The 13,258-nt window shown below is 45.1% G+C and overlaps 1 protein-coding gene across 1 annotated transcript in view; it reads left to right on the top strand.

Annotated features, from left to right (window-relative positions):
* The first annotated feature begins 852 nt into the window (after positions 1–852).
* Positions 853–13,258, top strand: part of EXPH5 (exophilin 5) — an 86,880-nt gene continuing 74,474 nt past the window's right edge. The window contains exon 1 of the mRNA XM_056561665.1: positions 853–1,034. Within this exon, the coding sequence (XP_056417640.1) occupies positions 916–1,034 (119 nt within the window). The 5' untranslated portion in view covers positions 853–915. The remainder of the gene's footprint in view (positions 1,035–13,258) is intronic.

Below are 13,258 nucleotides of genomic sequence, written 5' to 3'. Positions count from 1 at the left end.
TGCAAAATTTTGGTTTTCATTTCAATTTCCTCCCTAAAAAAAATGTTTTTGGGTTCGCCGTACATTTTATGGTAAAATGAGAGGTTTCATTATGAAGTACAATTGGTCACACAAAAAACAAGCCCATATATGAGTCTGTGGATGGAAAAATAAAGGAGTTATGCATTTTAGAAGGCGAGGAGAAAAAACGAAAACGCAAAAATAAAATTGGCCTGGTCCTTAAGGTGAAAATGGGCTTGGTCCTTAAGGGGTTAAGTACTTCACTCCCTGGCTTATCTAAGAAAATGAAGTTGTGTAGAAACGTGGCCAAAGGCTGTCCAGGCATGCTGGGAGTTGTAGTTTTGCAACAGCTGGAGGCACCCTGGTTGGGAAACACTGTTTTAGGGCATTTCTTGGTATTTTATTTTTAATAGGTAAAAAAAAAAAATCCTGTCTGGAAACTTTTAGCTCCATGAAGCAAAAACAGGGCAGGTTTTTTTTGCGACTTTTTATTTTTTTTATTCTGTCCCAAACGAAGCCTAACACTGTTCCATTATCTTTTGTCTTTTCCCTGTAGATATGATAGGGCGTCTTGTATACCGTGCAGAGGTGTGGGCAGGGTCCAGGCACGGTGCGGTATTACCGGGCTCAGCCCCAGTCACACTTGACTCCCTAATCCTCCCCTGACAGGTGCCTGGTGACATACTACCAGTCACCGCACCCCGCCCCCTGCACGCTGATTGGTCGCCGTCTCACCTGCGAGCTCCTTCCTGCGCACTGATTGGCTCTGGCTACTGTCAATCACATGGGAGCGTCCCGGGCGGCTGCAGGTGTCTGTGTATGAAGTTGTGCACACTGGACAGGTTGCTCGGGTATTACAGCAGGATGGAACCAACTCTACCCGACTAACACAGCGGACCTACTGCGGGAGACACCATGAATACCGGCCCGGGAAGGCTGGATCTCAGCTTCCTGGAAGAGGAAGAAGCATGCCGGATCCTGGAGGTGCTGGAGCGGGACGAGGAGCTGAGGAGGACGGAGAAAGAACGGCTTAGGTGAGCGGTGTATGGCTGTGTGTATATATATATATATATATATATATATATATATATATATATATATCTATAGTGCAGGAGGCTGGGGGTGGTAGTAGTGTGTGTGTGTGTGTGTGTGTGTGTGTGTGTGTGTGTGTATATATATATATATATATATATCTATAGTGCAGGATGCTGGGGGTGGTAGTAGTGGGTATATATATATATATATATATATATATATATAGTGTAGGAGGCTGGGGGTGGTAGTAGTGGGTACATATATATAGTGCAGGAGCAGGAGGCTGGGGGTGGTAGTAGTGGGTATATATATATATATATATATATATATATATATATAGTGTAGGAGGCTGGGGGTGGTAGTAGTGGGTACATATATATAGTGCAGGAGGCTGGGGGTGGTAGTAGTGGGTACATATATATAGTGCAGGAGGCTGGGGGTGGTAGTAGTGGGTACATATATATAGTGCAGGAGGCTGGGGGTGGTAGTAGTGGGTACATATATATATATAGTGCAGGAGGCTGGGGGTGGTAGTAGTGGGTACATATATATATATAGTGCAGGAGGCTGGGGGTGGTAGTAGTGGGTACATAGTGCAGGAGGCTGGGGGTGGTAGTAGTGGGTACATAGTGCAGGAGGCTGGGGGTGGTAGTAGTGGGTACATAGTGCAGGAGGCTGGGGGTGGTAGTAGTGGGTACATAGTGCAGGAGGCTGGGGGTGGTAGTAGTGGGTACACAGTGCAGGAGGCTGGGGGTGGTAGTAGTGGGTACACAGTGCAGGAGGCTGGGGGTGGTAGTAGTGGGTACACAGTGCAGGAGGCTGGGGGTGGTAGTAGTGGGTACACAGTGCACGAGGCTGGGGGTGGTAGTAGTGGGTACACAGTGCACGAGGCTGGGGGTGGTAGTAGTGGGTACACAGTGCACGAGGCTGGGGGTGGTAGTAGTGGGTACACAGTGCACGAGGCTGGGGGTGGTAGTAGTGGGTACACATAGAGAGTGCACGAGGCTGGGGGTGGTAGTAGTGGGTACACATAGAGAGTGCACGAGGCTGGGGGTGGTAGTAGTGGGTACACATAGAGAGTGCATGAGGCTGGGGGTGGTAGTAGTGGGTACACATAGAGAGTGCACGAGGCTGGGGGTGGTAGTAGTGGGTACACATAGAGAGTGCACGAGGCTGGGGGTGGTAGTAGTGGGTACACATAGAGAGTGCATGAGGCTGGGGGTGGTAGTCCGCGGTCTGCACAATGATCCTGACATTGCTATTTTCTATTTATTAGCATTTTTTTTAAATGTATTTATTAGCTATTATTGACATTGCTATAATGCTATTTTCCATCTACCTGCTGTAAAACTATAACACACTCCATGTCCTACCTGCAGTATGCTGGAGATTGTAGTTAGAGATTAGAGCAGGGTTTCCCAAAATGGGTGCCTCCAGCTGTTGCAAAACTACAACTCCCAGCATGTTGTCTGGTAGGGGTGTGAATTGGCAAGAATCTGGCGATACGATATGTATCACGATACACATATGACTATACGATATATCCCGATATATCCCTATTCTGTCTAAATGATGATATACTGCGATTTTTTTTGCGCATGAGGGCTAATTTTTTTGCGTCATAATCAGTTTTTTGTATTGGTACCATTTTAGTATTGATCTGATTTTTTAGGGTCTATTCACACGTACAGTATTCTGCGATTTGATGCTCAGGATTTTCTGCTGCAGATTTAATTGTAAACTGACTGAACAGAGCTTGAAATCCTGCGCATCAAATCTGCATAGAATACTGTACGTGTGAATAGACCCTTAAGGACTCGGGGTTTTTCAGTTTTAGCATTTTCGTTTTTTTCCTCCTTACCTTTTTAAAAATCATAACCCTTTCAATTTTCCACCTAAAAATCCATATTATGGCTCATTTTTTTGCGTCACCAATTCTACTTTGCAGTGATATTAGTCATTTTACCCAAAAATCCACAGCGAAATGGAAAAAAAAATCATTGTCTAAGATAAAACGCCATTTTGTAACTTTTGGGGGCTTCCGTTTCTACGCAGTGCATATTTCAGTAAAAATGACACCTTATCATTATTCTGTAGATCCATACGGTTAAAGGGGTATTCCAGGCCAAACTGGCTCCGGAAAGTTAAACAGATTTGTAAATTACTTCTATTAAAAAATCTTAATCCTTCCAATAGTTATTAGCTTCTGAAGTTGAGTTGTTGTTTTCTGTCTAACTGCTCTCTGATGACTCACGTCCCGGGAGCTGTACAGCTCCTATGGGGATATTCTCCCGTCATGCACAGCTCCCAGGACGTGATATCATCACTGAGCAGTTAGACAGAAAACTTCAGAAGCTAATAACTATTGGAAGGATTAAGATTTTTTAATAGAAGTAATTTACAAATCTGTTTAACTTTCCGGAGCCAGTTGATATATAAAAAAAAGTTTTTGCCTGGAATACCCCATTAAAATGATACCCTACTTATATAGGTTTGATTTTGTCGCACTTCTGGAAAAAATCATAACTTCGTGCAGGAAAATGTATACGTTTAAAAATGTCATCTTCTGACCCCTATAACTTTATTTTTCCACGTACAGGGCGGTATGAGGGCTCATTTTGTGCGCTGGTACCATTTTTGTTTTGATCTGACTTTTTGATCACTTTTTATTAATTTTTTTTAATGGTATAAAAAGTGACCAAAAAGAAGCTTTTTTGGACTTTGGAATTTTTTGCGCGTACGCCATTGACCGTGCGGTTTAATTAACGATATATTTTTATAGTTCGGACATTTACGCACGCGGCGATACCACATATTTTTATTTTTTTAATGGGAAAAGGGGGGGTTATTCAAACTTTTATTAGAGAAGGGGTTAAATGATCTTTATTCACCCTTTTTTTTTACTTTTTTTTTTTTTTTTGCAGTGTTATAGGTCCCATAGGGACCTATAACACTGCACACACTGATCTTTTACACAGATCACTGGCGTGTATTAACACGGAGCAGTCATTTGCCGATCGGACACCGAGGAGGCAGGTAAGGTCCCTCCCAGTGTCCTGTAAGCTGTTCGGGACCGCCGCGATTTCACCACGGCGGTCCCGAACAGCCCGACTGAGCAGCCGGGATGCTTTCACTTTCGCTTCAGATGCGGTGGTCAGCTTTGATCGCCACGTCTGAAGGGTTAATACAGGGCATCACCGCGATCGGTGATGTCCTGTATTAGCCGTGGGTCCCGGCCGAAGGGACCGACCCGATATGCCGCGGGGTCACCTCGTGACCCCACGGCATATCGCGGGAGCCGGTGGAGGACATAAATATACGTCCTTCGTTGTTAAGGAGTTAATGTCTCTTAACTTTTTTTTCTGGGATATTATAAAAATTGCAATCTGTGGTTTGGTATTTTTTTTACATTTACGTCATTTACCGTATGGGATACATAGTGTTATATTTTAACAGTTCGTACAATAACGCATGCAGCTATACTAAATATGTTTATTTTTATTATGTTTACATGTTTTTATATAGGAGCTTTTACTATGGAAAAGGGTTAATGTGTGTCTTTTAAACTTTTTTTTATTATAGATCAATAGAGTTCTATTGAACTCCATTGATCTGCGTTCTCTGCAATCCATTGATAGAGCTTAGTCCAGCCAGGATCTATCAATGACAGAGCCATGGACACCAGGGAACAGAGGTAAGCCCACCAGCTACCTCTATAGTCAATCTCCCCCGAAATACCCCCCCCGCGCAAATGTGCTGTGTGGGACAATCCACCCCACTAGCCCACCTGGGAGCATTCACAGGTCCAGGTCCCTTTAGACGCCGCTGCCAGCTTAGCTTTCACGGCGGCGATCTAAAGGGTTAATAGCCAGCCATGGCGATCCATATGCTGGCTATTAGCGGTGGCCCCTGGCTACAGAGAACAGCCAGGGGCTGCAGAGTACAGAGTGGGCAGGAGTCCGGAGCCCGCTCCATACAGACTGCTGAGCGCCGCCGTGCTTGTCAGGTCCGTTCTGTCCCTGCTGGCCCAAAGCAGGGCTAAGGGTCGGAAAAATTCACCTGCCCGGTGCCCGGAACTGCATGTCCCGGGCGTCGGGCAATAAGATCGATTCGAACATATTTTGAATTGAGACAGTATCGTCTAATGAAATATCGCAATATTTGTCTGAATAATTGACCGTTTTGGATCTCAGGGATGAAGGACGATCGCAGCAGTTGTCAGGAGTGACACCCGCTGTGATCTGTCCTTAACTGCAGGTACTACTGCTCCCAACATGGAGCACACTCTGCTCCATGCTGGTAGCTGTAGTATCTGCATTAATAGACAAATCGCAGGGAATGTCGCACCTGACACCCATTGCGATCCTCCTGTATAATGTATAGATGCGGACGCTCTTCTATGGTCACCTGCACTGACATGAATATATACACCTATTCATATTTTCCACAGAGAGTTGTGATTGGCTGGAACCATCCGGCCAATCACAGCTCTCTGTGGGAAATATATGAATAGGTGTATATATATGTCAGTGCAGGGGACCATAGAAGAGCGTCCGCCCTCATCTATACATTATACAGGAGGATCGCAATGGGGGTCAGGAGTGACACCCGGGGCGATCTGTCAAAGTAATAGTACTACCTTAAACAAATGTAACAAATAAAATAAAATAAAATGTTAAAAACACACACTTTATTCAACACATTATAAAATGTATTTATTAATAATAAAAAGTTTAACAAAATTAATTATAACATATATATAAATGAAAATTATATTTTACATTTAAATGGCCCCTTTCTACATTTTTATTATTGCTGGCTAAATTTTTTGTTCCCTGCCTGCACACATAAATTGATCCCTGTTTAAAAATAAATAAAACTTTCGTTATAAAAAAAGATACATGTCGTTAAATACAATCTTTTCCATCACTACTGTTTTTTTATTTTTTTTATTTATTTATTTTTTAATGGTACCCTACGAAATTTTATTAAAAAGGTATCTCCATCACTTTTGGATCGCTAAAGTCCAAAAAAGAATAAAAAATTCCTGCAAAAACGCCAAAGTTAAAACCCACATGTCGTTATTTTCTATGGGAGAAAAACGCCACGATCTCAGGGAAAAAATACGCTATAGGCTCAACATGCTGCGACTTTTTTAAGAACGCCAAGGAGCTGAAAAACGCCAAAAAAGAGAGCAAAAACCGCCAAAGGCATAAAAAAAGCCAAAGTGGAAAAGAATGTTGCTATTTCTCATTGATTTCTGGCTAACATCTGGCTGCAGCGTTTTTTTTTTTTTTTTTTTTTTTTTTAAACTTTATTTTACTTTTATTATTTCCAACAAGGAACACAGATAAAAAAACAGGGAAAGTCATACGGTCCATCCAATGTCAAGTCTTCAAGGAGTATGCAGTTATGCAAATATACATAATAAGGTACAAAAAAAAAACATAGGATTACAGGAAAGCAATACAAAAATCGTAATGTAAGGCACTACAACTGTTCAATCCAAGTAAACCACACATCAATACGTTGTTTAGAAAGTCCTAACCGTTTAGCTATAAGGCCCTCAAGGGTGAGGTTATTGCGTATTTCTGCTTTAATGGCTGGGAGGGCAGGAACGTCTGTTGACTTCCAGCACCTAGCAATCGCCGTTCGAGCCACAGTGAGAACCTGGAACAAGATCGTAATGTGTGTAGGAAGCAACAATTCTACACCCAGAGTTAACAGGGCCATCTCCGGACCCCAAGGGAAGGGAACCATGAGTAAGGAGTCAAGCAGGCTCCTCACTTGCTCCCAGAACGGTCGCACTTCGGGGCAGGACCACCAGACATGCAACAGCGACCCCTCCGCTGCCTTGCATCTCCAACACAATGGCTGAACCGATGGGAACATTCTAGCCAATCTGGCAGGGGTGTAGTACCATCTATACAGGAGCTTGCGGGACGCCTCAAAGTGAGAAGCACACCTAGAGTGTTTTTTAGGTAAAGAAAATGCTACCTCCCACTGTTCTGAGGAGAATGTCCTATTCAGGTCCCGTTCCCATTTGTCCTGGAAGGGGTAACGCCCCGGGCAATCTAATTTCACTATCTCAGAGTATCCGATAGTAATGCCTTTCCGAAACGTCCCCCCATCCAGGAAATGGGATTCGTAAGTCGTTTTAAGGGGAACCACCGGCCACTGTAGGGAGTGCATAAAATGTCTCAATCTAAGATATAGAAAAAAGTCCTTATTAGGGATCCCATATCTAGCAACTATCGTGGAGAAAGGAAGCAAGCCATCCCCATCGACTACGTCAGAAAGGAATCTGATACCTCTAGCCCCCCAGTGTCGAAAGTCAATGTCTGGAAGGTGCAGACCGATTGCCTCCACAGGAACCAGGCTTATTCTAGGGGGGAGTAATCTATTGCATATTGCAGACCTACTCCATTGTCTGATTGCAGCTGCTATCGTAGTGTATGGAGAAGAGGGCGAAGAGGTAGGGTTGAAGCGGAGAGTCCATAGGAAATAGAAAAGTGAAGGAGAGGACAGAAGAGATGCTTCAATATCCACCCAATGTGGCGATTCCACCTGCCACCACCACTTCTTCAATTGATCTAATATAACCGCCTGGTAGTAAGCCCTAATATTTGGGACTCCCATACCCCCCCTCTCCACAGACTGATACAATAAGCCTGCTCTAACCCTGGATCTCTTCCCTGACCATATAAAGCGGAGTACCATCCTCTGGAGTTGTGCTATATAGAAAGCTGGTACTATCACCGGCAAATTCCTAAGGAAGTATAGGATTCTGGGTAATATCATCATTTTAGCCGTGGCTATCCGCCCCGCCCATGAGATAGGGAGGGAACCGTACTGTTCCATATCTTTCCCAAGTTGTGCCTTCAGGGTGGAAAAGTTCACTGCCACTAGGTTGTTGGGGTGGGGGGTTAATGATATGCCCAAGTAAGGTATCTTCTCTGAAGCCCACCTAAAGGGAAACTGCGTTTTCAGTCTATTCTCTAAGTCTATAGGTACGTTAAGTGCCAAGATATTGGACTTAGAAGCATTCAGTTTATAATAGCTAGCGTGGCTGAAGTTCTCAAGTATCTCCATCACCGCCGGTAGGGAGATCTGAGGGCGGGAGAGGCACAGGATAACGTCATCGGCAAAGAGGCCGATTCGGTGATCCGTGGGGCCCACTCTAATGCCGGTGACAACGGAAGATTCTCTAACCCATTGTGCAAACGGCTCCATAACAAGGGTAAAAATTATTGGGGACAGGGGGCACCCTTGTCTCGTCCCGTTAGTCAGGGAAAATCCCTCAGAGAGGGCACCGGACGAGAACACTCTCGCCGAAGGTAAGGTGTAGAGGGCCATGATCGCTCGCCCAAATGCGGGAGGAATGCAAAATTTAAGAAGAACCGCTCGCAGATATCCCCAATGAACCCGATCGAACGCCTTCTCCGCATCCAAGGAAAGGAGCAGAGAAGGCGTCCGATCAGTGCGGGCCTTAGTAATCAGGCTCAGAAGGCGTCTCGTGCCATCTAGGGTCTGACGTCGCTGCACAAAGCCTACCTGATCTCTATTCACAAGGGAAGGGAGATAAGTGTTAAGTCGGGATGCCAACACCATAGCGTATAGCTTGATATCACTGTTAAGCAGCGAGATGGGCCTATAACTACTCGGGTCATCAGGGGGTTTACCCTCCTTAGGGATGGTGACTATCAAGGCCTCTAACATCTCTTTTGGGGGCTGACCGGAGTCACTAATATTGTTAAAGACCCTGGTTAGATAGGGGGCAACTAGCGTGTCGAACCTCTTATAAAAGTCATTCAGGAGACCATCTGGTCCCGGCGACTTGCCCTTTTTGAGGGAGCGGATACAAGAAATCACCTCCTCCTCCAAGAAAGGCCTACTAAGTTCTTCTGCTTGGTCAGGTGACAGAGTGGGCAGAGATACAGAAGAAAGGAATGAAGAGATAGTGTCAGCAGATGGTTGGTGTGTCAAGGGGTCCTGGCGTAGGTTGTATAAGTTGCTATAGTAACCAGCGAAGCAATCAGCCATTCCCTTCGGATCAGTAAGCTTGACACCTTGTGGGTTAGTCAGGTAAGCTATTCTAGACCTAGCCATCTTCTTCTTCAACTGCTTAGCTAATGTAGAGCTCGTCTTATTTCCCTGCCAATAGTACGTCATTTTAAGCCTTCTAAGTGCCAACTCGTGTGAGTGTAAAGACAAGGCGTGTAGTTCAGCATGCAGCCGTGTAAGGTCAGCAGCAGTAGCAGGTGAGAAGCATTCTTTGTTATGTCTATGTAACTCAGCTATCCTCTGTTGCAGTTGCAAAGTCCTGGACACTCTCACTTTTCGCTCATGTGACGTCTGGCTAATGAAGTGGCCCCTAATGGTAGCCTTAAAGGCACACCACAAGGTAGTGTCGGCCACCGATCTATCGTCATTAATCTGGAAAAAGGCAGGGACAACTGCAGCTGTGGCTTCAGCATACTCAGGATTATGCAAGATCATGGGGTTAAGTCGCCAGACCGAAGCTGGGTGGTGTGTGTACGCTTCCCTGATGGAGATACTAATGGGGGAGTGATCAGACCACTCCAGCGGCATGATCTTAGCTTGTGCTATTAAAGGGAGCAGAGATCTAGACACCAAGGTGTAATCTATGCGGGAGTAGGTCCCATGCGCAGTAGAATAAAATGTAAAGTCTTTCTCAGTAGGATGGGTCACCCTCCACACATCATACAACCCAAAGGCAGAGATCATAGAAAAAAAGCTAGTCGGGCCCGACCTAGAGGATACAGCTGTAGTGTCCACCTGCGGCCACATAGACATATTAAAGTCACCCAACAATACCGTGTGACCCTTTGCTACTCTCTCCACCTGACGTAGGATTGACTTAAGGAACATACATTGACGGCGATTAGGTGCATACAGAGCCACTAGCGTGTATAGCACACCATTGAGCGTGCATATCAAAATTATGTATCTGCCATCAGTGTCAATCTGAGTATGTTGTACAGAAAAAGCCACCGAGTCCCGTATGGCAATGACCACCCCCCTCTTTTTGTGGTGGGCGTGAGAGTGAAACATGTGGGGGTACCTAGAATGTTTTAGACGTCCGGCGTCTTCTACATTTAAATGAGTTTCTTGCAGGGAGAGAACATCGGCATGCAAGCGCTTGGCTTCATGCCATACACGGGACCGCTTGAATGGCGAGTTCAATCCTCTAACATTAATAGAGACCAAGTTAAGTACCATTGCAAGGCATAGAAAAATTCACAGTCACCGCTAATAACTTCTTAACAGTAATAAACATCAGTACTAGGAACTTCGTCACTTTTGTGCAAAAACAACCGTGAGGACTTGAGGACATGTACCTTAATGATCTAGACAGGACAGACCAACATACAGGGGTAAAACACAAAAAAGGGGAGAACAAAAACAGGGAAACCACAAGAACACAAAGAACAATGAAGGCCATGTGGTAAGCCTCAATGGGGGACAGGAGAAATCGTAATGTCCGCAGCTGGGCCTGCAGAAAAAAAAATTCTGTCTAGGAAGTACCTAGCACAAGGCACAAAGAGGCTAAACAGGACCAGGAAAATTGTACCAGTTCCAGACGCAGCAACCAGTAGCAAATAGTCCACACAGCATAGGGAAAAACCAGAGAACACAGCACCATCACATCACTTAGTGTTCTTTCGCTTGCGGTTAGTGACCACACTCCATTCCTCCTCCACTGCAGGAATGGAAGAAGTTCCAGCGGCCTTCTGGGACGGTGAAGTAGCAGGTAAGTGGTGCTCCAACTCGGCTGGCGTGGACACCACTTTCTTAGTGCCCTCATGAGTAACAATCATCTTGACAGGAAACCCCCATTTGTAGGGAATCCCCTGCTCCCGCAGTACTTTAGCACCAGCACTGAATTCCCGTCGCCTGGCAAGGGTGGCCGCCGAGAGATCCGTGTATAATTGCAGTGCAGCAAATCGTTCAGGCAGGCCCGAGGCAGTACGAGCAGCTTGCATAAGTTGGTCTTTAATGTGATAAAAGTGCATTCGGAGAATCACATCCCGCGGCACAGAGCCGGGGAGAGACTTCGGCTTAGGCAGTCTGTGCGCCCTGTCTATGAGCAGATCAAGAGCAGTGGAGTGAGGAAGAAGCAAGGTGAAGAAGTCGGTTAGGTAGTCATGAAGGTCATCCGTTTTGACAGACTCCGGCACTCCTCTAACCCTAAGGTTGTTGCGGCGGGAGCGGTCCTCTACATCCGCGAGCTTTAGTTTAAGGGCCAGCACCTCATCCTCCAAGGAGCTAGTCACATCCACCACTGCATTATGCGAGGCCGTGAGCTCCGCCATTTTAGTCTCAATATGAGAGGTACGGTGCCCTACATTAGCAAGCTCAGTCTGTATGCTTGTAACCGCTGTATTCAGGTCAGCCTGTATGGAGCGTTTCAGTTCTGATAATAAGCCTCTCATGACCTGCTCTGTGAGCGGGGCTTGGGCACCCCCCTCAGTATCCCTCATAGGCAGACCCCTTGGCGGTTGCTTATCTGAAGGCCCAGGGGAGAGTCGTACCTGAGGTGAGCCGGTCCGCGCTGCAGAGCCACCGGGAGCGGACAGAGCCGTGGATGCTGGAGCCAGGTAATGATCGCTGCTTGCCCTGGAGGAGGCCGAAGCCGGAGAGGCATTCCCCGCCGACGGTGATGCTGATCCACTTGCAGAGGGCACTCCAGCCTGCCGAGGCGGGAAGGCCGCCGCGCCATCTTGGGAGATCTCGGCAGCGGGGAAGAACGCCGTAAGTTTCATGGGGCTTTTCTTCCTGTTTCCTCTTGTACGAGTCATGGTTCCGCTGACAGGTAATTCCCCAACCGGTGGCAGTCCTTGAGGAGCAGATTAGGCAGGTACAGATGCTATGAAGCCGCTAGCAAGCCCAGAGGAGAGCGGAGCACAGGAATTATGCGACCGCCGCCATGCGCTGCAGGACACGCCCCTGCAGCGTTTTTTTTTATATATATATAATTTTTTTTTTTTTTATAAAATAAAAAACGCCCTAGGGGCCTTGTGGAATTTTTTTTTTTTGCGAAAAAAACGCTCAAAAAAAAAGAGAGAAAATAAAGCATGATACATGATACTTTTTCCCCTACAGGAGGGGAAAAAATGTAATCCAAAAAAATGCAATGTGTATTGCAGCTTTTTTCTTCAATAGCAATCCTTGAGTCACGTATCACGACTTGGAATGACAGAGGGAAAAAAGACGGTATAAAACAGCAAAGAAAAATAACACCTAATACTAATACACAATATTGTTTAAAAAAAATTAATTAAAAAAACACACAAACTCTACATCTTAGAAGTGCAAAATAAGGGAAAGGTTTTTTTTTTTTTGGTTTTTTTTCCCCAGGTAACAAAAAAAAGCTGAAAAAAATAGTGCATAATTCCAGCCTTGGGCTAGATTTAGATGACAGAATATTCTGCACAATTTCCATTCAGCAAAGGTTGTTCTCAAAACACAGAATTTTACTGAAATTCAAAGCAATGGGATTCCGACGCGGAATTTCACAAAATTAAACGCAGGTTAAATACAGGCTTAAAATATTGGGGAATGTGGAATTGCCACTGCAGAAATTCCATTTGGAAATTCCACCATGTGAACATGGCCTTAGGCAAAAATGGTGCAACTAGATGTGATCTGAAAATCCATAGGGAATTATGAAACACCAAACCCACTTGGTGTTTTTTTTTTTTTTTTTCAATCTTCATGTGTGTCTTTTGATCAGTGGCAAGTAATATGCTGGCCGTGAATTCCATGGAAGGCCATGTTAACACAGAGGAATTTCCGTGCGGAATTCTGCAGAACAATTCTGCCAAAATTTACCACCCATTGATTTCAGTGGAATTCATCAGTCCCATTCAGACAGCAGAAGTTCTGCAAATGAATTCCCCCCCCCCCCCCCCCAACAGAAATGTCTGCATTTTGCAAAAATATAAGACCAGTGGGATATTTTGTGGAATTCTGTTGCGGAATCCCATTGAGGTCAATGGGGCTTGAATTTTGGTGGAATTCTGTATTTTGAGAACACAAAAATTCAGCTGCAATTCTGGTCAAGCTTTTGCTTAGACCTTCCTGCAAAATACACATATGAATTTTTTTTTTTTAACCTGTTACATGAAGACTGGATCATGAGGTTACCCTGTTCGGACATGTTCCATATATATAATTATAGGGTGATCCTTTCACTGTG

The sequence above is a fragment of the Hyla sarda genome, chromosome 2, assembly GCF_029499605.1.
Source record: "Hyla sarda isolate aHylSar1 chromosome 2, aHylSar1.hap1, whole genome shotgun sequence".
In the NCBI taxonomy this organism is placed as follows: domain Eukaryota; kingdom Metazoa; phylum Chordata; class Amphibia; order Anura; family Hylidae; genus Hyla; species Hyla sarda.
Note: the sequence above shows the minus strand (reverse complement) of the source record. Positions and strands in the feature narration are given on the sequence as shown.